General features: G+C 38.7%; 1 protein-coding gene across 1 annotated transcript in view; it reads left to right on the top strand.

Annotated features, from left to right (window-relative positions):
* The window catches only part of LOC131948413 (cyclic nucleotide-binding domain-containing protein 2-like), a gene marked incomplete at its 3' end in the record, with an annotated part of 28,662 nt that extends 5,356 nt beyond the window's left edge, over positions 1-23,306 (top strand). The window contains exons 2-13 of the mRNA XM_059310019.1: positions 3,217-3,284; positions 5,249-5,384; positions 8,201-8,367; positions 9,161-9,234; positions 9,989-10,077; positions 11,498-11,727; positions 18,647-18,789; positions 19,966-20,124; positions 20,349-20,441; positions 21,165-21,271; positions 22,243-22,386; positions 23,167-23,306. Coding sequence (XP_059166002.1) covers positions 3,217-3,284; positions 5,249-5,384; positions 8,201-8,367; positions 9,161-9,234; positions 9,989-10,077; positions 11,498-11,727; positions 18,647-18,789; positions 19,966-20,124; positions 20,349-20,441; positions 21,165-21,271; positions 22,243-22,386; positions 23,167-23,306 — 1,550 coding nt within the window. The remainder of the gene's footprint in view (positions 1-3,216; positions 3,285-5,248; positions 5,385-8,200; positions 8,368-9,160; positions 9,235-9,988; positions 10,078-11,497; positions 11,728-18,646; positions 18,790-19,965; positions 20,125-20,348; positions 20,442-21,164; positions 21,272-22,242; positions 22,387-23,166) is intronic.
* Between the last annotated feature and the right edge of the window lie 1,798 nt (positions 23,307-25,104).

Below are 25,104 nucleotides of genomic sequence, written 5' to 3'. Positions count from 1 at the left end.
ATAGACTTTCGGAAAGTTGGGTTATCGGTTAATAGACTTTCAGAAAGTTGGGTTATCGGTTAATAGACTTTCGGAAAGTTGGGTTATCGGTTAATAGACTTTCAGAAAGTTGGGTTATCGGTTAATAGACTTTCGGAAAGTTGGGTTATTGGTTAATAGACTTTCGGAAAGTTGGGTTATAGGTTAATAGACTTTCGGAAAGTTGGGTTATAGGTTAATAGACTTTCGGAAAGTTGGGTTGTCGGTTAATAGACTTTCAGAAAGTTGGGTTATCGGTTAATAGACTTTCGGAAAGTTGGGTTATCGGTTAATAGACTTTCAGAAAGTTGGGTTATCGGTTAATAGACTTTCGGGAAGTTGGGTTATTGGTTAATAGACTTTCGGAAAGTTGGGTTATAGGTTAATAGACTTTCGGAAAGTTGGGTTATAGGTTAATAGACTTTCGGAAAGTTGGGTTATAGGTTAATAGACTTCCGGAAAGTTGGGTTATAGGTTAATAGACTTCCGGAAAGTTGGGTTATAGGTTAATAGACTTTCGGAAAGTTGGGTTATAGGTTAATAGACTTCCGGAAAGTTGGGTTATAGGTTAATAGACTTCCGGAAAGTTGGGTTGTCAGACCATTAGTGTTTGGTGCGATCGACTGAAACCCTTTTGTTAAATCTATATCCACAGTTAAACTTACAGCAAACTTGCAAGCTAATTTCGTTTCTAAATTTCAGCTGTTTACCTCGAAACTACCCAAAGGTTATCGCCCCTGTCCTGGGGTTGCCCAAGACAGCCCAGCGCAACCAGCTGACCACTATGACGTCAGCCAAGAGAAGACGATCACGTGATCGTCCAAAATGGACGACCCCGCCAGTAAACGGGCAGGTGTATTCTGGGAAGACAGCAAAACGCGTGACGTTTGACATTTCCGGGGAGTCCGGAAACCGCCGATCTCTCCGCAGAACTCTGTCTCAGGGTGATCTGTCGAAAATGGTGAATTCAAAACATTTCAGGGTCGGTTCTTTTCGTTCCTGGCTGTGTTTGAGATTGTCTTATTTGTTCATTTTTTTTTCTATCTTTACTGTATTTCCATCTCTCTTCTACTGAAAAAGATATGTTGTTTTTTTTTTGTGTGATTTAAAGTTTCTGAGATTCTTTTGTTGTAATTTATGATTGATTTTAACAACTTTTTTTTTACCACCTGCCACGTTAATTTATATCTCTTGCTTATTTTGGTGATGCAATTAGACTACTTTTTACAAGCTTTTATTTAACTCACTTCCTCGTCAGTCTGTCGTCAGTCTGTCGTCAGTCTGTCTAGACGGAAACGCAGGAGTGAAAATTCGGACAGTTCTACTTGACCGACACGATTCACAGTTGGCACGTGGGTCAAGACATGAAGACAATGCAATCTGAAACTAAATTTGACTTAATTGGATGCCTAATTGATTTTTTATGAATTAATTAAAATTTGGACCGAATTAGTAGGCATGTCTAGCCAACCACACCACACGCGTCATCAATAGCTGCGCCATCACGACCACGTAATGGCTGCGTTCAAAAACCATTGCGCGCCTACTGAACGTGATATTCAGAAGGCGCGCAATGGTTTTTAGTCATGTAACTCTATTGTAGATAAAACATGTAAAGTACTGAAAAAAAAATTCATAAAAAACGTTTTAATAACAAGCTTTTATGTAATGATGCACTAAAAAGTAGAAAATAAATTATAGACTACTATTTAAATAACTATAAAGAAAAGCGTGGGTGTCTTCCTTAACATTAGTAAAGGTATCCAATAGATACTAAAGTGACCCACGCTTTTCTTTATAGTTATTTAAATAGTAGTCTATAATTTATTTTCTACTTTTTAGTGCATCATTACATAAAAGCTTGTTATTAAAACGTTTTTTATGAATTTTTTTACAAGCTTTTATTTAACTCACTTCCTCTGTCGACAGTCTGTCGACAGTCTGTCTAGATAGAAACGCAGGAGTGAAAATTCGGACAGTTCTACTTGACCGACACGATTCACAGTTGGCACGTGGGTCAAGACATGAAGACAATGCAATCTGAAACTAAATTTGACTTAATTGGATGCCTAATTACTTTTTTATTAATTAATTAAAATTTGGACCGAATTAGTAGGCATGTCTAGCCAACCACACCACACGCGTCATCACCTTCAATAGCTGCGCCATCACGTAATGGCTGCGTTCAAAAACCATTGCGCGCCTACTGAACGTGATGTTCAGTAGGCGCGCAATGGTTTTTAGTCATGTAACTCTATTGTAAATAAAACATGTAAAGTACTGAAAAAAAAATTCATAAAAAACGTTTTAATAACAAGCTTTTATGTAACAATGCACTAAAAAGTAGAAAATAAATTATAGACTACTATTTAAATAACTATAAAGAAAAGCGTGGGTGTCTTCCTTAACATTAGTAAAGGTATCCAATAGATACTAAAGTTACCCACGCTTTTCTTTATAGTTATTTAAATAGTAGTCTATAATTTATTTTCTACTTTTTAGTGCATTGTTACATAAAAGCTTGTTATTAAAACGTTTTTTATGAATTTTTTGGTGTTTTTTTTAAATTTATTATGTTTTTATTATTTTAATAACATGAACAAATGTTGATTAAAAACAATTTTGCTTTCAACTGTGTTTTTAATTATTTATTGTAATTGATTTGTTTACAAAGTCAGTTAATTTTTGACGTTTAAAAAACTTGCCCCCCACCCCCCACATTTTTTTATTTCCTTTATGTTGCTACCATCTATATATTTTATTGAATTAATCATTGATCATTGATGGATGAGTTTTATATGAATATGTTGATTACTGTAATTAATTTAAATACCATTTATAACTTAATTTTTGTTCACGCTCATTTACAATTTAATAAATGAACCATAACAGTTTCAAATGCTTTTCCCAGTATTTTACAAGATCTATATTGACTCGATTAATCTCCCTAGTCGGAGACGTTTCGAGATGTATCCCCCCCCCCCCCCACCACTTCTGCCAAGCCGTTATGTTCTGGTGTTGCTTTACTAATTGGTCTTTACGCTAGTTTTGATAGACTTCTATGGCAAACTGATGAAATTATTAAAACTATATTTTCAGCCACTGATGAAATTATTGAAACTATATTTTCAGCCACTGATGAAATTATTGAAACTATATTTTCAGCCACTGATGAAATTATTGAAACTATATTTTCAGCCACTGATGAAGTTCCGCAAAGCCGTGAAGATGGTGTTACATCTGTTGAGGGCAACTTACACCAGCAGGTAATTTTTCAAACGTAAAAAATCGAAGTTCTTCTTTCAGACCTAAAAATTGATTGGTAGAAGTAGAGTTTGTTTCTTGACCTCGGCACGTCGTGGTCAGCACTATGCACAGCTCCTTTTACTTTCCCTAACGTGAGCCAGGTACCCATTAAAGCTGGGTGGACAAAAGGACGTCCGGTAGGCTAAAGTCCTTACCAGGATTCGAACTCGAGACTTTCGGGTTAGCAGTCGAGCGCTCTACACCCGACCATACCGTCCCCGTAATTATCATACTTTACACTTTTTAATGCTTACAACGGTGTACATTTCTGTGCTCACTTATTTTATTTTTCTGTACGTTTTTTTTTTTTTTTTTTTTTTTTTTTTTTTTTTTTTTTTGTGTCAATTAGACTTTGGAAGTCAGTCTAAACCACGACAAACGTAGAAACAAGTTAATTAAGAAAGTCTAGTGACATTTGTGCGCAATTTCCTTATGTTATCTAAAAATAGCTCTGACGTATAATGTTGGGGTGCGTTCAAGCTAGAAGAACAATCGGTTTGTAGGTGTTTATGTAATTTTAAAATTTGTGACCGAACGAGAGAATATTTTTGAAAACTTTCTTCGGCAATATTGTTCTAAATTATGACAGGAATCGATTGGTACATGTTTCAAGTCGCTAAGTGGTCTGGTTGCCGAGATATGGGCCAAAAACTGCTTTTTTTTTCGAGATTTTTTGGCTTTTCTGGGATATCCATGAAAGAAACCCGGAATTTTTATGGCCTATGTTCATCCTCGTAACTTGCTTAACATAATTGCTTTTGGAACTAGTCATCGATATTGCTTCGTTGAGGAGGAGATACGACTTAAAGCTGCGGACACACATTCATCCATCCATCCATCCATCCATCCAGAAATGACGGGTTAATAAACGCAATTCTCCAGAATGGAAATTGCGCTAAAAAAAAATCAGTTGTCAGTTAACCATATGTAACTGAAATGACATGGACCGAACTTGAAGGAATCGCCCAAAACTGGGTTCCACATTGAGGCGTGGTTGCGTCCATACGGTCCACAAAGGGCACATAAGGAATGTGTCTGTAAATGAGGGTCACCTGGGGAGTTTCCGGACAAGTTGACCTATGAACTCTCCCTTAGCTGACTAATTTGTTTCTGGTTATGTTGACCTTTGCACAGCAATACCTGGCTGGTAATGATTCATGTCATGATGACCTCGATACAGCTATATTTGGCTGGTATGATTCATGTCATGATGACCTCGATACAGCTATACCTGACTGGTATGATTCATGTCATGATGACCTCGATACAGCTATACTTGGCTGGTATGATTCATGTCATGATGACCTCGATACAGCTATACCTGACTGGTATGATTCATGTCATGATGACCTCGATACAGCTATACCTGGCTGGTATGATTCATGTCATGATGACCTCGATACAGCTATACCTGGCTGGTATGATTCATGTCATGATGACCTCGATACAGCTATACTTGGCTGGCTGATATATGTCGAGACACATTTATTTCTGAACTCTAGGCTTAGCTGATTGAGACGTTTCTGGTCTTTGCACAGCTATACCTGACTGTGTGATATCTTCTTTTTCTGCGTTCTTGATTTAGTTTATTGTGTAGGATTTAAACAACAAGTCCAACTTCGTGTATGAACTAGACTGTGATCTCCAGATCCGCTTGCTCCATATAGTTTTTCTTCCCCATGAATGGGGTGTATAGGGGCCAGTGTTTGGATCGCGACTGTCTATATAAAAAACTGTCCTGAAGAACGTGCTCTGTATTCTCCGGGGCCATGCTACTTGGGCAAGTTTCGCCATATCCAACTTGCTGTCTGATATGATTCAGATCATGATGGCTTTTATTGTTATAATAGGTTGATTTGTGTTTTACGTCATCCTGACCTCTCTACAGCTAAATCTGGCTGAATGCGACGTTTTTTCTCTCCAGAGAGCGGACTCAGAGACGGGAGAGGTACTTCAGTATCTGGTCCAGTTATCTGGACAAAAGCTGGACATCGTCCAAGAGAGCCTACGACCTGTACGGCATCAGCTTTGACCCCCAGGACTTCAAGGCCAACAGAGAGGTCAGAGGGGTCAAAGGGTGGGGAAATTTTTTTAAAAAAATTCAGGAGAATTTTTCCGATATGGGAAGTTGGATGTCTGTTACAAACACAAACTTGGGATCAGAAATGAAAAGTCGATTTATAGTACTAATAATCAATAACAAAACTTTTTTTACGGCTACAAGAAGTCTAGAACTAAATAATTAGAAAACTTATTTAAACGTTATAATATTTATACATCAGAGAATGTCATGGGAGACAACTTGTAAATGAATTTTGCAAACATCTAAAAAAGTAATGATTGCATTAGAAATTTTTATTTTTTATTTATTTATAACAAAATTATTTTTTATTTTTATTGTAAATAACCATTATTCTAAAATGATAAAATATTTTGAAGTTATGCAATTTAAAATCAATTATATTTATACAATGAAAAACCGTATTATTAAACTATTATATTAATAATTATATTATTAAATGCAAATAAATATCACTACTTAGATAGTCTTTTTGACACGTTTAGCAGCTGCCTTTTGTCCAATGTAAAATAACACTATATCTAATAATAAAAAAAAACTATTAAACAAACGTACAGAAATAAAAACCAATACGGCTTTCATAAAATGTATGTCACTATTGTTTATGTATTATCCCTTACACAAGTATACACATTTCTTTCACCGCATTTCTTTCACCAAGTAATTAATTTCTCACTTTTGTTTTGTGTTGAAAAGTTAAAAAAACTTTTTTTTTGTAGATATTCGAGTTATCCTACAGACTTTTGAATACCAACACATGTTGATTTAAATATTTAAATGATGTTGATGCATGTGTTTTAAAATAGAAATAAAAGCTGCTTTTTTTTTAAATTGACAAATGTAAATACAGCATGAATATTATCTCGTTTACATTATCGAATTTCTCATATAACAATAAAGGTTGGGATGGGGAGGGGGGGGGGACGGACGGACATATGTCCCCGGGCGCCGACCTTAGGGGACGCCAAAATGGGTTGGAAAAATAAATTGAAAGGTTAAGGGGGGGGGGGTGCAAATCGAAATCTTGAAGGGGGGGGGGGTGCAAATCGAAATCTTGAGGTGGGGGGAGGGTGCAAATCGAAAAGTTTGTCCCCGGGCGCCGGGAAGTGTCGCTACGCCTCTGACCTCTAGTGCAATACGGTATTAAAAATTCAGAAGTTTGTGACTAAACCCTTCATTTCAAATGAGTAAAGAAAGTAAAAGAGTTCTAATAATATGATCCTTTGAGAAAAATACAACTTCCGGCTACCGGAAATCTTTCAAAATTTTACAGAGATCTAAGTACAGGAGCTATTATTTATATACGAAACTTCGAAATTTGTTTACTTTTTTAAAAAAGAAGATTGTGTGAAACTTGAAATATGTGAATGTTAGAAAGTGTTTGCAATTGTTACCTAGAAAGAAGCTATCCTATCCTTCAATTAAATTCTTCGAGGTGCTTTTTTTTATTGAAAACGTCAGTGTTAAGTTTTAAATTTTTCAAAAAAAAATCACAATTTACATACAAATTACTCAGTGTTACTAGTATCGTTTGTGTAATTCTTCTCCAAGTTTTCGACCTTAACTGTTGTTCAAATCCGTCCATGATACACGATTTCAATTCTACTTTATTACCCTCATGGTACGGCGTGGCATAGCGGTAGAGCACTAAACTACCGCCCCGAAAGTCTCTAGTTCGAATCTAGGTTCAAGTCAGTAGAACTCTCGTTAGGGAAAGGAAAGGCAACTCGGCATATTGCTGTTGGGGGACAGCAACCTATCTAGGAGAGACAACTCCAAAATTAAACAACTGCTGCCGTGTAGATTGTCCTTAGTTGGACAAAGGCAATGGAAGTAAATCCAGAAAGAAAATCAGGCTGAAGTCAATGGCCACTATTCCTTCATACCCCGAGCTCATAGATACAGGTGAACTCTTCTTAACTTGCGTCAGGAGCGGCAGGTTCGAAAGGGGAACTTACTTACTTTATTACCCCCCCCCCCCCCCCAACACTGGGACGGAGTGGTCTAGCAGTAGAGAGCTGGACTGCTAACTCGTAAGTTTCGAGTTCGAATCCGGGTTCAAGGAGTCCCTGAGTCCACCCAACTCTGATGGGTACCTAACTCACGTTTGGGAAAGTAAAGGCGGCTGGGCATAGTGCTGACCACACTATCTCTTCATAATGCCGAGGTCACAGAAACAAGTGAACTCTACTTCACTTGCCCTATAGACCGTCAGGTTTGAAAAGGGAACTTTTACTTTTTTACCCCCCCCCCCCAAACACACACACCACCACCACCATACTTCCATAACGTACCCAACAGATTCAGGTAACCGCCGAGGCCAAAGCTATACACATCATAGACTTCCATAACGTACCCAATAGATAAAAGTGACCGCCGAGGCCAAAGCTATACACATCATACATTTCCATAACGTACCCAACAGATCTAGGTGACTTACTTACTTTATTAACCCCACACCTACACATACACACATACACACACCACCACCACCACCACCACCATACTTGCATTACGTACCCAACAGATCCAGGGGAGTTACTTTATTACCCCCCCCCACACATACACACACCACCACCACCACCACCACCACCACCATACTTGCATTACGTACCCAACAGATCCAGGGGAGTTACTTTATTACCCCCCCCCCCACACATACACACACCACCACCACCACCACCACCACCATACTTGCATTACGTACCCAACAGATCCAGGGGAGTTACTTTATTACCCCCCCCCCCCCCAAACACACACACCACCACCACCATACTTGCATAACGTACCCAACAGATCCAGGTAACCGCCGAGGCCAAGGCCATCCTCTCCCTGGAGCCGAGCAGACGCACCCCTCCCCAGCTGCGTCAGGTGCTGTTGTCCCTGAGACAGGCGGTCAAGGAGTTCAGTGAGTTCCCCATCACCATGCAGGAGTCCTTGGTGCGGGTCGGCTGGTATGAACAGTGAGTACTTCTCTCTGTGTGTTAGGTATGTTAGGTCTGAGACAAGCGGTCAATGAATTCAGTGAGTTTCCCATCACCATGCAGGAGTCCTTGGTGCGGGTCGGCTGGTATGAGCAGTGAGTACTTCCCTGTGTGGTGTGTGTATTGTGTGTATTGTGTGTTATGTATGAGCAGTGAGTACTTCTCTGTGTAGTGTGTGTATTGTGTGTATTGTGTGTTATGTATGAGCAGTGAGTACTTCTCTGTGTAGTGTGTGTATTGTGTGTATTGTGTGTTATGTATGAGCAGTGAGTACTTCTCTGTGTAGTGTGTGTATTGTGTGTATTGTGTGTTATGTATGAGCAGTGAGTACTTCTCTGTGTAGTGTGTGTATTGTGTGTATTGTGTGTTATGTATGAGCAGTGAGTACTTCCCTGTGTGGTGTGTGTATTGTGTGTATTGTGTGTTATGTATGAGCAGTGAGTACTTCTCTGTGTAGTGTGTGTATTGTGTGTATTGTGTGTTATGTATGAGCAGTGAGTACTTCTCTGTGTAGTGTGTGTATTGTGTGTTAGGTATGAGCAGTGAGTACTTCTCTGTGTATGGTGTGTATTATGTATTAGGTCTGTTAGGTCTGTTAGGTCTGAGACAAGCGGTCAAGGAGTTCAGTGAGTTCACCATCACCGTGTTTTTTAAGTCTATTTTCCTTTAAAGTTTTGTAGTTATGTTTACCGATTTAAATATGTTTGTGAAATCGTAATTAAAATGATCTTAATTTTTTTCTGCGCGTTCAAGAATGTAACCGTTGTTTCAGTTTTGAATCGAAACGGGTCATCATTCGTCAAGGTCATATGGCGGATAATTTCTACTTTATCTTGTCTGGTACAGGTGAGTTGGTCAGTAGATCAGTTAGTCAATCTGTCTGTCGTCAGTTGGTCAGTCGGTCAGTAGGTCAGTATGTCATTTAGTCGGTATGTCAGTATGTCAGTATATCAGTAAGCCAGTCGGTCAGTGGGTCGGCATGTCAGTATATCAGGTAGTCTGTCTGTCGTCAATAGGACAGTAGGTCAGTGTGTTAGTAGCTCAGTTTGTCAGTAGATCAGTAGGTCAGTCAGTCACTCGCGTTTTTTGGCCAAAAAATCTGCCTGGTCGAACTAATAGTTTGTAAACCGAAACGTCCCGAGTTCGAAACCCGGGAAGATGCGTCTCGATAGCTGGTGAACAGCAACTCTTTTAGAAGAGACAACTCGAAAATCAGACAACTGCTGCCTTGTAGTTTGTTCTTGGTTGGACAAAGGCTATGGAAGCAAATCCAAAAAGAAAAGCAGGCAGAAATCGGAGTCAATGGCCTCAATGGCGCAAAACCAGTTGACACGTACACTTAATTGTGTTGGAGGGGGATCTCTTACAACACTAAAATTAAGAACGAAGAAGAAGAAAGAACAAATCCATGAAGAAAAGCAGTAACAGATTGACATGTAATAGTTAATTGTGTTGGAGGAAATCACGCCAAACATCACAATGAAGAAAGAAGAAGAAGAACATTAAAGCAAATTCTCCCATAAAACAGTGAAGAAGTTTATTGTTATTTTCTTGACCTTTGTTTTGTCATCTTTTTCGCCATCATCGTCTCTGCCCACAGCTATCGTCATCGTGCTTGACACAGACAAACAGACCGGCGAACAAACAGCCAGGACCGTGGCTTTTCTTGGAAAAGGGAAAAGTTTCGGCGTGAGTATTTCATTTGAGTGGACACTTAATCTTGTCTTGGTCGGTGTGAGTACTTCATTATACTGGTCACTTAATCTTGGTCTGTGTGAGTACTTTATTAGACTGGTCACTTAATCTTGTCTTGGTCGGAGTGTGTATTTCATCATACTGGTCACTTAATCTTGTCTTGGTCGGTGTGAGTATTTCATCATGCTGGTCACTTAATCTTGGTCGGAGTGAGTACTTCATTAGACTGGTCACTTAATCTTGGTTGGAATGAGTACTTTATTAGACTGGTCACTTATTAATTATTAATTGAAAAAAAAATCCAATGGACTGTTTTTTTTTTTATTAGAACAGGCTAGGATTGTGTTAAAGTTTGAATTTTAGTTACGGTAGTTAAACCATTGTAGAAGGCTTCATTAAGGGTTATCAGAGATCTTGAAGGTGGAGGTATCCTTTCGAAACTGGCAGTCCATGAAACAGATGAAGTAGAGTTTACCTGTTTTCGTGACCTCGCAACATGAAAGGATAATGCTATCAGCACTATGCCCAGCCGCTTTTACTTTCCTTAATGTGAGTTGGGTAGAGGCGTAGCGAGGGGGGTGCGGGGGGTGCGGACCGCACCGGGTGACACCACTTAGGGGGGTGACACCAAGGCAAAAAATAGCAAATTATATAAAGAAAAATGATCATTCCACTTAGTTAAGTGATTAATTCGAGTGTTAAATAGTCTTTTAAGAGGTGCAAATCGAAAGTTTGAGGGGGGGGGGGGGTGCAAATCGAAAATTGAAAGTCTGTCCCCGGGACGGGTCGCTACGCTTCTGGGGGGGGGGGGGTGACACCATTAAGTGCCGCACCGGGTGACACCCGACCTCGCTACGCCACTGGAGTTGGGTACCCATCAAAGCTGAGTGAGCTCATGGACATTTAACTTACTCGAACCCATTCCAGCTATCTTCCATGTACGACCTCCTACCTCATCACTCACCTCACCCCCTAGGGTCGGAGTGGTCGAGTCGGTAAAGCTCAAGGTTGCTAACCGAAAAGTCTCGAGTTCGAACCCTCGGGCAGATGAGGCTCGTTAGCTGGGGACAGCCACTCTTCTAGGAGAGACAACTCCAAAATTAAACAACTGCTGCCTTGTGGTTTGTTCTTGGACAAAGGCTATGGAAGCAAATCCAAAAAGAAAAGCAGGCTGAAATCGGAGTCAATGGCCTCAATGGCGCATAACCAGTTGACACGTAACGCTTAATTGTGTTGAAGGCGTGGTCGAGTCGGCAAAAAGCTCATGGTTGATAAATTCGAACAAATTCTCGAGTTCAAACCCACTGGCAGATAAATCTCGATCCCCTTCAACACTAATAATTAAGAACGAAGAAGAAGAAAAGAAGAAAGACCTCACCCCCTCTTTCTTAACCCCGCCCCCCCTCACCCCCAGGAGCTTGCTCTGATGCACAAGTCACGCCGTAGCGCCACGGTGACGTGTCAGAGTGACGTGGATCTATTGGCTGTTGGGCGCGAGGACTTTGTTGACATCTTCATGCACGTGGAGCGGGGGGTGGAGCCAGAGCACATCCGGTTCCTGCGTAGCCTGCAGATCCTCAGAGACTGGCCCATCGAGGTCCTGCCTGTCGCCAACCCCAAAATTTTACTCTTCACCTATGTCAGGTAAGATCAAATTAGATGTTATTTAAACCAGTGGCACTTGAATATTTCCGGGTGGCGCACTTCAACTTCCTCAACGGGGGGGGGGGGGGGGGGGGGGGGGGGTTAGACAAGTAATTAGCTTAACTATGTTATTTTTTATAATAAATTATTTACTTTTTCTATTTCGTCCAGGGGGTGGGGGGCAGTGTTTCTTCCAGACTTTTTTCTCCTGGGGGGGGGGGGGGGCACTTGAAATTTTCTGGGGGGGGGGGGGGAGTAGACTTTTTTCGAGGGGGGGGGGCGGACACTGTTAAAAGTATATATTTTCTATATAATTTTCATTTAGTTCGGGGAGGGAGGGGGGAGGGGCGGTAGACTTACTTGGGGGGGGGGGGGGCGGAGCTTCTGAGTGGGGGTGGCGGCGAAGAGAAGGTGGACGCAATTTTGCGAAGGGATGGGGGATAGTAGAGATTTTCTAAAGAAATCCTAATGTATACTGGGTATAACATTAAGATAGTTAAAGGACGATGGGGTACAAAACTAAAACAAGTAATTAAAAAAAGTCTAGTGACAATTTTAGCGCAATTTCCTTATGTTATCTAAAAATAGCTCTGTCGTAGCGTAAATCAAGAGCAGGGTTAGTAAAACCATTGGTTAGTTATTAAAACGTTTTTTATTAATTTTTTTTTCAGTATTTTACACGTTTTATTTACAATAGAGTAACATGACTAAAAACCATTGCGCGCCTAGCTACCGAACGTGATGTCGCAGCCATTGAACGTGATGGCGCAGCTATTGAACGTGATGACGCGTGTGGTGTGGTTGGAAAAACATGCCTACTAATTCGGCCCAAATTTTAATTAATTCAAAAAAAAAAATTGTGACCGAACGAAAGGATATTTTTTAAAACTTTCTTCGGCAATATTGTTCTAAATTATGGCAGGAATCGATTGGTACATGTTTCAAGTCGCTAAGTGGTCTGGTTGCCGAGATATGGGCCACAAAACTGTTTTTTTTTCAGGTTTTTTGGCTTTTTCGGGAAATCCATGAAAGAAACCCTGAATTGTTATGGCCTATGTTCATCCTCGTAACTTGCTTAACATAATTGCTTTTGTAACTAGTCATCGATATTGCTTCGTTGAGGAGGAGATACGACTTAAAGTCCGGACACACATTCATACATCCATACATTCATCCATCCATACATTCCCAGAAATGACGAGTTAATAAACGCAATTCTCCAGAATGGAAATTGCGCTAAAAAGCTGGTTTTTGCACCAAAAAATCGTTTAATTAAATTTAACTGAAGTTAGTGAATGATAGGATTACATTTTACATTAATATATTAATATTAGTAAACAAAAAAATAAAATTGTATTTGGACATGAGGGGCAATTCTGTCATGGACGACCTGCGGCCGCGAACCTAGGATCCGAACTCGTAGCTTTCGGGTTAGCGAGCGTGCGGTCTACCGCTAGACCACGCCATACTAAAATTAGTGTACAATAAAACTTTATGTTAATTAGTTGAAATTAGGTATTTCCAAAATAATTATTTTTATTTTTATATTTTGAAATAAGTAATGATTAAATTATTTTTATTTTATTTTATTAATTGATATTAACAAACGATTAAAAAAATATTATTTGAAATCGGTAAATGATAACATTATTTTATATAAAATACGAATACCAAAACGTTGTAGATCTATTTCATTCCAAAATGGATTTAATTGCTTTTATATTCCAACAAGTTGTTTTGTTTCTTACCTCACATATCGTCTATCGATGGGTTTGTGGTTCGATTTGCAATCAATTTCAACGGTTAACTAAGCTCATTTTTACTTTCTCGTATATACGAAGTATAGAGAAAGTCTTGTAATCGTGCAAAAAAAAAAAATCGAGATTTCCAAAAATCTCGACGTTTTACACCTCACTGATACGGAAAAACATAATTTTGCAATCTTGTCCGTATGTCTGTGTGTGTGTGTCTGTGTGTGTGTCTGTCCGTGTGTAAACACGATAACTTGAGTACCGTTACAGCTAGGTTGATGAAATTTCATATATAAGTATTTTATCAAAATCGTAGATCCGTATCAACTTTTGAGCGATTTCCTATAACCGGAAGCTGTACTTTTTTTACTTTGAATTTTCCAAAAGCCTATAACTTGAGTACTATTTCAGATAGATAAATAAAATTTCACATGTAAGTAAAAGATCTAATTCTCTACGATCTGTCAAATTTTGAGTAATTTCCGTTGAACGGAAGTAGTAATTTACGCAAAAAAAAAATGCATGTAAATTTATAAAGTACTAATAATATTCTGCACTATTATGCATATTTTGTTTTGGCGCAATTCTTTTTTTTTCTACGAGATTCTATTCTATTTTAAAAAGTTTAAGTAATTAGAAATCATGTCTATATTCCGAGTTGCCATCCCACGTAGTGTTATATAAGAATATTCGAGAAAGTTTAGGGGAGATCACTCCCAGTTTATTTATTTTAATCATCTGAAATAAGTAATGATGAAATTATTTATTTTTTATTTTTATTAGTTGATATTAGCAAACGATAAAAAAATATTATTTGAAATCGGTAAATGATAAATGACCAAGTTAGCCTCTCTTTAACATATCTTCAAATCTACCCTGTAAATCTGATCAAGAATGCAGGGGAAACACATTTTTAAGCATACGAAATGGTTATGTAGTTCATCTGGCACGGCCTATAGATGTCATGTTGGTGAATGTTAATATCAATGATATTAAGAATATCAGCTATTAGCTGAACAGCCAATCACTAATTACCTCCCCTTTGCAAGTTGACAGTACTATAGGCATTAAAGGTCTAAGTAATAATACTATTTTTTTTTTAAATCGTTTTAAAAATATGGCAAGTGATAAACTTATAGATACATTTGTAAAAATTAAAGCCGTTTGGGAACCATCGATTACACTCATTTTTATATTTTTGTATCGAATATAAGCCGTTGAAAAGCCGTTTAGAATTATTGTATAAATTCAAATATTTTCAAAAACTGCCCTTAAGCACTCATTAAAGGCAACCGAAATGGCCAGGGAGAGTAAAACAATAAAAGTTAGAACAATAGTTTTCCATGATAAAAATACACAATAGTGATCTATGGTGTATAGTACTGTATAGCGCAGGGGTTCCCAACCTTTTTTTACTCTAGAGCACATTCTAAAATATCGGTAGGGTGGCGGGCACCACCTATTTTAAATCGACAAACTCCTTCCAGAGGCGTAGCGACCCTTCCCGTCGCCCGGGGACAAAACTTTCGATTTGCACCCCCCCTCAAATTTTTTATTTGCACCCCCCCCCCCCCTCAAATTTTTTATTTGCACCCTCCCCCCTCAGACTTTTGATTTGCACCCCCCCATCTCAAATGTTCGATTTGCACCGCCCCCCCCCCCCTCAAAATTTCGATTTCCATCCCCTTCAACCTTTCAATAATGTTTATACAAAAATTCTGTCTCTGTCGAATAGTGAGAGGCGGGCACATACGAATCGTTCGGCGGGCGCCATGGCGCCCGCGGGCACGGGTTTGGGAACCCCTGGTATAGCGTAATATTGTATTTATATTAAATGATATAACACCCCCAATCACCACAACACCCTGACTCTACCAATCCAAATTTTTAAAAAAAATATTTCTTTGACTATTTCTAGCCTTAATGAAAACAGAAGTAATTTTTCACTTATTACACAAATGTTACATAATATTTAATTTTGGTTGAAAAACATGCTTTCTAGCAACACAAATTTGGAACCATTTGGAACCAGCTATTCAAGTCTATGATTCTTAATACAAAGGGAGAAAACACTATCGTATAAGCTTATAAAACTAAACGTTCTCTAAATCATTGAATTTTAAAAAGTAAATCGAACTTTCTTTGTAAATTTTAATTTTATAAATCTGTTTTATACAAAAAAAACTATATTAAAATGATGATTTTGTAAATCCAGTAAATATTACAGGTTTTGAATGGATTAATGAATGCTTTGCGTTATTTCTAAATACATTAGAATTTATAGTCCATCAGAAAATTTATAGCAGTAATCTTTTTGTCTGCGGAGTCGAAATAGTTTATAGTTTACTTTAAAAAAAAAAAGAAAAAAAAAAGTTTACTTACAAGGTACAACAGTAAACAAAAATGGCTAACGCTACGATGAAAGAAATTTAAAACGTATATGGGATAGTAAGCCACAAAATTTAGAAAAGTCCAGAGAACTTCTTTCCAGACTCAAGTTGTCACTCACCCAAGTTGCATTTCTACCAACAACAGAGGCGTCAGTGACCAAGCAAGAATTGCTAATTGCTTGAGATATTCCTAAAATCGGAGCACAGTGGGCTATTGATAAAAAGGATATTCCAGCATTTGAAAGATACATGGCCCAATTAAAATGCTATTATATGGATTACAAGGATGACCTTCCAGAGTCTGCATTCAAATACCAGCTTTTAGGACTGAACCTTTTGTGTCTACGTTCTCAAAATAGATTAGCAGAATTCCACACTGAACTGGAACGTTTACATGTAAAGGAGATTCAGAATAACAATTATATCAAACATCCAGTAAGCATGGAACAGTATTTAATGGAGGGAAGTTCTTCTTCTTCTTCTTCTTCGTTCTTAATTTTTAGTGTTTGGAGGGATCGAGCCTTATTTGCCAGAGGGTTTGAACTCGAGACTTTTTTTCGAATTTATCAAACATGAGCTTTGCCGACTCGACCACGCCTCCATCACAATTAAGGATTACGTGTCAACTGGTTTTGCGCCATTGAGGCCGTTGACTCCGATTTCAGCCTGCTTTTCTTTTTGGATTTGCTTCCATAGCCTTTGTCCAACCAAGAACAAACTACAAGGCAGCAGTAGTTTGATTTTGGAGTTGTCTCTCCTAGAAGAGTGGCTGTCCCCAGCTAACGAGCCTCATCTGCCCGAGATGGAGGGAATTTACAATAAGGTTTTTTTTCTAGCCAGAGGAAATGCTCCAGCAGACAACTATAACTTCTTATAACTTGATATTTTACTGAACACAATCAGAGATGAAATAGCAGGGAGCATAGAAAAAGCATACAACCGTATTGGTCTTAATAAAGCTGCGAGAATGCTTTTCTTTGAAGCCCAAAAACCAATGAAGGAATATGCTACTCAGAGAAAATGGAGATTAGAGAAAGACTTTTTTCACTTTATTCATGAAGCTAAGGATGCTGATCACACCATCCCTGCCAAAATATTAGCTACACAAACCATTGAATATGCCAGAGAACTTGAAATGATAGTATAAACTTTGATGTTAAAGCCTTTTCATCTGTTTTATTTAACAAAATTTGACATATTTGATTTGAAAGAAACTTACATTTTAATAAAGATTTTTAAAAAGCTTGGGATTGTAAAATGTGACGGATTGTGTTAATTTTCAAACAATGGATTTTTTTCGATTTGCACCACCCTCAACCTTTCAATATATTTTTCAACCCATTTTGGCGCCCCCTAAGGTCGGCACCCGGGAACATATGTCTCCCCCCCGCCGCCCCCCCCCCCCCTCGCTACGCTACTGGGCAACCCTCAAGTCTACACCCACAGGCCTGATACAAATTGAAAAAGTTGGAGACTTGGAGATTACAGTAGAAAGATTTATAGAAGTTGGCTTTTACATAGTGGTGAGAACGTTTGAGATTACAGTAGAAAGATTTATAGAAGATGGCTTTTACATAGTAAAAATAAGAACAAAAGGAGTTTAAGCCAGGATCAAGTTCTCTAAGATTTGAATCTCACAGATGTGAATCCTATATCTCCTTAATATTGACATTGATGTAACGTAAATCAAATTGCTACAAAACTGACATTGATGTGCTATATTGTGAATATTTTCAAACACAGAGCATTTTTCGTGTTGTTCTTTATTGTCAATTTGTCCCACTGTATTCAATAAATAAATATTTAAAACAGTTTTTAAAAAAGTTTACTTACTGGTTAAAAAAAAAGAAAATAAACCGGGAGTGATCTCCCCTAAACTTTCTCTAATATTCTTATGTAAAACAACTGGGGATGGGAACTCGGGATATAGTTAAATACTTAAACTTTTTAAAATAGAATAGAATCTCATTGAAAAAAGAATTGCGCACCAAGCGAACGCCAAATAAAGATGTTCATAATAGTGCGCAATATTAAAAGTACTTTATAAATTTACATGCGTTTTTTGAGAAATCGGAAATAGCGTAAATTACTACTTCCGGTCAACGGAAATTACTCAAAATTTGACAGAAGGTAGAGAATTAGATCTTTTACTTACATGTGAAATTTCATGTATCTATCTGACATAGTACTCAAGTTATAGGCTTTTGAAAAATTCAAAGTAGAAAAAGTACCACTTCCGGTTATCGGAAATCGCTCAGCCTGTGTGACGTCACAAAATTACGGACCACCCCCCTTCAAGTGTGACGTCATTTATGGATGCCCCAATCAGATTGGAAGGACCTGGGACAGTTTATTTGCTTATCCTTCACTGTGTGTACATCAGAATCGTAGTTGAAAGGGACGTTTTAAATATTGTTTTCTACCCCTGTCGGAACCCCTGGGGGAATTGATGCCGCCACCCTATCCGTACGCCTTTAGCTACGTCTCAGGACATAAATAAATGGAAATGTAGCCTTAACTACAAGAATTTCGAGTTCTTAGCATTTAATAATTTAAAAACTTTTATTTTTAAAATTTTAAACCCCTGAATTTTTTTTCAGCTACAAATCGTTTTTTTTTTAAAATATTATTTTACGACCACCATTACGACAAAATTTGCAAAAACACAAAAATAGCATTTATGGGTTGTTGTTTTTTTAAGGCGTTGATTATTATGTGTACACAACTGTGTTGCTAATATTACCGTGTTTTAAAAATGTCACGTGATCTGTTGTCTAGACGCGGTGTGTTGCTGTGTCGCGATAGCAACACGTCTGAGTGGATCTACGTGGTGAAATCTGGGTCATGCAGCGTCATCAAAGCCCTGCGCGCGGTGCACAATGGAGTGTTTGTTGACAAATCGCAGGCAACTTCTATAAATAGTAAGTGGTCACGTGGTAATATTGTTTAAGTGTTTTTTCATTGGTATGATGTCAAGGATAGGAGTTGTGTATAGACCCTATATTACAAAAAGAAAACAGCACAGCTTAAACTCCAATTCTTTTCTGCGCATGTTTTTCGGGGTTCGATATCTATTATACCGCTCTTTTTTTTTTGTGGTGGGGGGGGGGTTATATACTTGTCTTATCAAAGTAGCTAACTTGCTTAGCAACTGGTGGTTATGTGGGATATGATCAAACTAGAATACTGACATCAATATCTGTCCTTGTGGTATCCAGTGTCCTGAGCGACCAATCACCTCTATCCTCCCCCCCTCCACCTACAAGTAAAGTTATTCACTTTGGCTAAAAAATTGCACCCCGTTCCCAATTCGGAATAGTCGGCACTTATTACCAATCACTGTTTTTACCTTTGTGTCACACAATTAATGTGAAGAAAATTTAAATGAGCCTGCGAAGCCAAATAGTAATAGTATAATCATGTAAGGCTGTTCAAGAAAACGTTTTTTCATTTATTTGTTCCCTAACACATTTTAACACCCCCTAGGGTCAGTACACGGGGGGGGGGGGAGTGACAGCCCACCCCACCCCCATAGTTACGCCCTCTATCCAGTGGCGTAGCGAGGTCGGGTGTCACCCGGTGCGGCACTTAATGGTGTCACCCCCCAGAGGCGCAGCGACCCTTCCCGGGGACAAACTTTCAAATTTTCGATTTGCACCCCCCCCTCAAACTTTCGATTTGCACCCCCCCCTCAAATTTTTCTCTCTATATCTTGCTATTTTTTGCCTTGGTGTCACCCCCCCCCCCCCCTAAATGGTGTCATCCGGTGCAGTCCGCACCCCCCCCCCCCCCCCTCGCTACGCTTCTCCGTTTATCTGCGATATGCAAACTCATTGTTTCTTCCAGACTTTTTTCTCCGGGGGGGGGGGGGGGGGGGCACTTGAAATTTTCGGGGGGGGGGGGGGGGCGGTAAACTTTCTTTGGGGGGGGGGGGCGGACACTGTTAAAAGTATATATTTTCTATATAAATTATATAAATTTCATTCCGTTCGGGGGGGGGGGGGGGCGGTAAAAAATTTCGGGGGGGGGGGGGGGCGAAGCCGAAGAGATGCCTGGAAGAAACTCTGTGCAAACTGATATAAATTTTAACTGTACAGAGCCTTTGGTTATCCAGCCGACTGGTTCCTCTCTATCCCCTTACTCTCCGCTCCCAAGCATTGGGCATCAGAGAGGGTACACGATAAACATCAGCAGTGATAGGAGAGGAAGGAAGAAAGGCGCGATTTCATTGGTCCTTCAAGAACGTAACAAAGAAGGTAATGTAAAACTTTCAATGATTGGCTAATTTGATAGACGGGCATATTTTTTTTAATATAAATATAAACAGCGAAGTATTTTTTAGATTTTAATGGTCATATAAAATTATGTTTTTGTATTTTGATCCAAAATTGTTTTGTTTTTTGTATCTCTAATTTAAAAAGTAATTCAAACTGAGATAATTGAGATAATTATTTGTATGTTTGTTTGTTTGTTTGAGCAGAGCAAAATGGTCTTGACCACCTACAGTGTCTTGACGTCATCATGGAGCAAAAACATGGGGCAGTAGTCCAGCAGGTGAGTTGTTGGATGTCAGGTGAGTTGTGTGGATGTCAGTTGAGTTGTTGGATGTCAGGTGAGTTGTTGGATGTCAGGTAAGTTGTTGGATGTCAGGTGAGTTGTTGTATGTCAGGTGAGTTGTTGTATGTCAGGTGAGTTGTTGGATGTCAGGTGAGTTGTTGGATGTCAGGTGAGTTGTGTGGATGTCAGGTGAGTTGTTGGATGTCAGGTGAGTTGTGTGGATGTCAGGTGAGTTGTTGGATGTCAGGTGAGTTGTTGGATATCAGGTGAGTTGTTGGATGTCAGGTGAGTTGTTGGATGTCAGATGAGTTGTTGGATGTCAGGTGAGTTGTTGGATATCAGGTGAGTACATGGACGTCAGGTGAGTTGTTGGATGTCAGGTGAGTTGTTGGATGTCAGACCAGGTGAGTTGTGTGGATGTCAGGTGAGTATGTTGGATGACAGACCAGGTAATATTAGAATAACAGCAGAGTAGTCTTCTTTCACTAACCATAAAGACATCTTCGTTTAGGAAAAAAACATCATGAGCAAAATATTCAATGCAGATATTTAGAAAAGGAATTTTAACATTCCACTCTATGTTCTTGTGTCTATTTTTTTATTTCGTTTAATTAAATCAAATTTTATGTGAGTGTTCTAGATTTGAACATTGTGGGCTGTTTGAGATTTCTCGATGTTTCCAACATGTTTGTTGTGATGTTTTTTTCAGGTTCCAGAACTCCCTGATATGATGGATGAGAATTTTTCCCTGAGTCGCCTCCCATGAAACCCGAAGACCACCAAGGGGAGGGAATGAGAAATTGTGTGTTTGTGGAGATTTTAAAGTTATGTCCTCGTGACGTTTATGTAAGTTTTATATTTAAAATCCCTTCTGATTCTCGGTTAAGTCATTAGGCGGAGCAATAAGGAAGATGGACGGGAATGCGTATAGTCCCGGGACTTTATGTGGTTAGATTATGAAGTAATTATTGGAAACAGCTACAGTTCGGTTACCAGTGGGGGGGGGGGGGTGACTTTAGTTTAGGTCAGCCTTAGTGGGTCATCCATAAATGACGTCTCGCTTTTTTGACGATTTTTACCACCCCCCCCCCCCCCCCCCCCCCCCCCCATCTCCTATCCGTCACACTTCGTCACAAAAAGCATGACCCCCCCCCCCCCACACACACACACCTAAAATGACGTCATACCTCATAATTCAATACCCCCCCCCCCTCCCCATCAAAATTGCAGATGAATATTCTCAAAACGTTGATATTTTTTTTCCAAAATCTTGTCTGAAACTCTGTCAACATAGGGTATTTTAATCAATTCCTATTACAATTTATTAAGACAGTTTTTTTTTTAAATCTCGAAATAACGGCTAGCATTCTTTTTCTAAAATTGCAATTTTTATAATGCAAAAAATGTGGACGTCACACCATCCGAATAACCTCCCCCCCGTCCTCTCCCCTACGAGTGTGACGTCATTTATGGACAACCCCCTCGCCCCTGTTCCCAGAGTTTCTTCAGGCATCTCTTCGGGGGGGCGAAGCCCCCCCGAAAATTTTTTACCGCCCCCCCGAACGAAATGAAATTTATATAATTTATATAGAAAATATATACTTTTAACAGTGTCCGCCCCCCCGAAGAAAGTTTACCGCCCCCCCGAAGATTTCAAGTGCCCCCCCGGAGAAAAAAGTCTGGAAGAAACACTGCCTGTTCCCCATTTCTCTACTTCGTCACGGATTTTTTTGCACTGGTATTTGTCCTGCAGTAGCATTCAGTAGTGTAGCCAGAGTAGCCAACTACTACAAATGTAGCTATGGCTACATCCCCAGGGTCTCGAGTCGTGTGTCTTCAAGTCTTTAAACAAGACAACCAGCACCAACCTCGTATCCGGAGGGGCGGAGCTTATAATGATCAACCGGAAGTTCTTCTTGGACCACACGTCGGAGCAGTTACGGAAACAAATCAGGAGGGAGGTTCGCATTTTATCAGTTCGCAATTTATATTTCGCATTTTTTTGTTCGCACTTTTCTGTTTGCATTTTTGATCTGTTTTGTTTTTCATTACGGATTTTAGGTTTGCAAATAGCTAAATGCAATTATTCCACTTAAATTGACAGCTAAACCTTTATTGTAATTGTGTTTATTTTTTCGTCATATATTAGGCTCAATGTTTTAATATTTTAAAACTCTGTTTGTAGATTTAAACGAATAAAAAAATGTATATATATTTTTCAAACTTACTCTATAATTTTCGATAATTTTTTTAGCGCATAGATAAATGTTTCTAGCATATAAAAATATAGGCCTATAAACCTCTAATGAACGGTATCGTAGTCAAAGGGAAACGACTGGTATTATTTTTTCATCATTTATTCTCGTATGAGTTACCTACCTTAAACGAGAGTAGAAAATGCTACGTTAGGCTACGTGTAAAATAAGAAGCTATATATTTTAACATTCAGTAATGAAACAGATAATGTTAGTTGCCTCACAAGTTAAAGACAGTTACAAATACTATGGACGTTTCTACCCAAGGTCTTCGTCAGCACATAACAGTGTGGTTACAGATTAGACTGTCCTTTAACTTGCGAGGTAGCTAAAACTGTCTGCTTTATTACTAATTGAATTAACCTCACTGCGGCTACCATTTGTATTTTATCAGTCTCAAATTGTGTGTGTTGGATGGATATTCTATTCATAAGTTTACCTTTAAAAAAAATAGAGTAGAAGATAAAAATTTTGATTGCTCCCCAGATCCGCCCCCTCCCCCACAGAAGAGACCCTGCAGTCCCCAGCATCGAGACGATGGCCAGCTGGGAGGTGTTCAGGAACCAGATTCTAAAGAAGGCTGTGGATTCCAGGAAACGTCGGGCACTTGACCAGATGAGTGGCAGGTGATGTTGGTCTATGGAACCAGGTGATGTTGTTGTATGGAACAGAAAGGTGATGTTGTCCTTTCGACCAAGCTTCTTTCAAATGTTAGTTTTGCATTTAACGCTCCGCCTTGTTTTTCTTGTTTTCTTTCCCATAAACAATACCATATATACATATAATATATATATATATATATATATATATATATATAATATATATATATATATATATATAATATATATATATATATATATATGGGTTTATTGTATTTATTTTACATCAAGAAGTACCTGATGTAAAATATGAGAACTATTGATTGTTCAAAAAATATTCATACACATTATCATTTTTCACGGTTATTTCAATATTTAACTGCCTTCTGCTTACACTGTGTTCTTTTATATATTTTTTTTATGTCTCGGGATAAAACAGCATTTAATTAACCAACAGAAATTGTTTATTCTCAGCATTCCACATTTTAAATAACTCGTGTTGTCCTAATTTGTGTACAGAAATTTTACAGTTACTTCCCCTGAATTAAAAATATTTTTTTTTCTCATACAAATTCAAACACAACATGGTGAGGCAGCGCTCAGCAGAAAATTGCTCAATAATTACGTGGAGCGCTAATTATCATGATTGGTAATGTCATAACCATGTAAATTGTATAATTTGATATCCCAGTTTTCATCTCACTCCCCTATTAATGCAATAGCTCAAACACAATTATGAGCGTCTGAGTGTACAGTCAGTAAACAATTTGTGTTTTAGACATTTACATTTCAACCGTCTAGCTCCTCATCGATCGTGTACAGATTACGTATAAATACAGGCCTACCTTAACATACACACAAACATATATGTATATATATATATATATATATATATATATATATATATATATATATATATATATATATATATTATATATATATATATACCTGTTCGCCAACTTATATTTTCTGCTGAATTTTACATTTGTTTACCTTCCCCCCCCCCCCTTGCCTACAATCCTTCTGTGGTATTTAATCCTCCGGTGTGTTTTACTGTCTGCTTGCACCTATCCCATACCTACACACCGCCTACACACACCCCTCCCCCCCCCCCTACCTGTCTGACGCGATCACACAAGAGCTCATTCGCCGGGACGGTATGTGAAGCTCTCCCCCCCTTACAATGTGAAGCTACCTTAACACCACTCGCTATTGTTGCTGAGTTTAAACTCTTCTGAAATAAACCAAAAAAAACGAATTCTTGTTGTTTTTATGAAGGGTTTAACTCTTTTCTTTCTCTTTTGAGGCAATCGATCTAACTTTGTTTGGCTTAGACTGAAATAAAGCTTAAAACTTCAAAACTTAAAAGATTTTTTTTATTAACTTACATTCTTTTGAATTAAAAAAAAAAAATCCAATTATCTTGGGTAGTCATCCATAAATGACGTCATGCAATTTTATGCCTCCTCACATTCCTAAACCCCCCCCCAAACGCTCAGCTGTCTGCACTCCGCCTCCAAAGTGTGACGTCATGTTATACTAGCTTACCCCTTCTACGTCATTTACCTACAACTCATCAACAGCTACGCCCGTGAACCACACTGAGGCTCTCATATATCCCACACTTAAGTTTTGTTGATTTAGTCTATGTAGGCCTACACACATTTGTGACGTCCGAATTAGGTAAATAAGGTATGGTGTAAATAAAGCTACCCCTTACGAACCTAGCGAACTATGGAGGTAGATGAAGTAGAGTTCACCTGTTACTGTGAGATCGGAACAATAAAGTATAGTTTGGTTATCTTTATGTCCAGCAGCTTTTACT

Source organism: Physella acuta, unplaced genomic scaffold (genome assembly GCF_028476545.2).
Source record: "Physella acuta isolate Inbredline_101_S28 unplaced genomic scaffold, ASM2847654v3 ptg000643l, whole genome shotgun sequence".
Taxonomy (NCBI): domain Eukaryota; kingdom Metazoa; phylum Mollusca; class Gastropoda; family Physidae; genus Physella; species Physella acuta.
The sequence above is the reverse complement of the archived record's forward strand: the minus strand, read 5'-3'. Positions and strand labels throughout refer to the sequence as shown.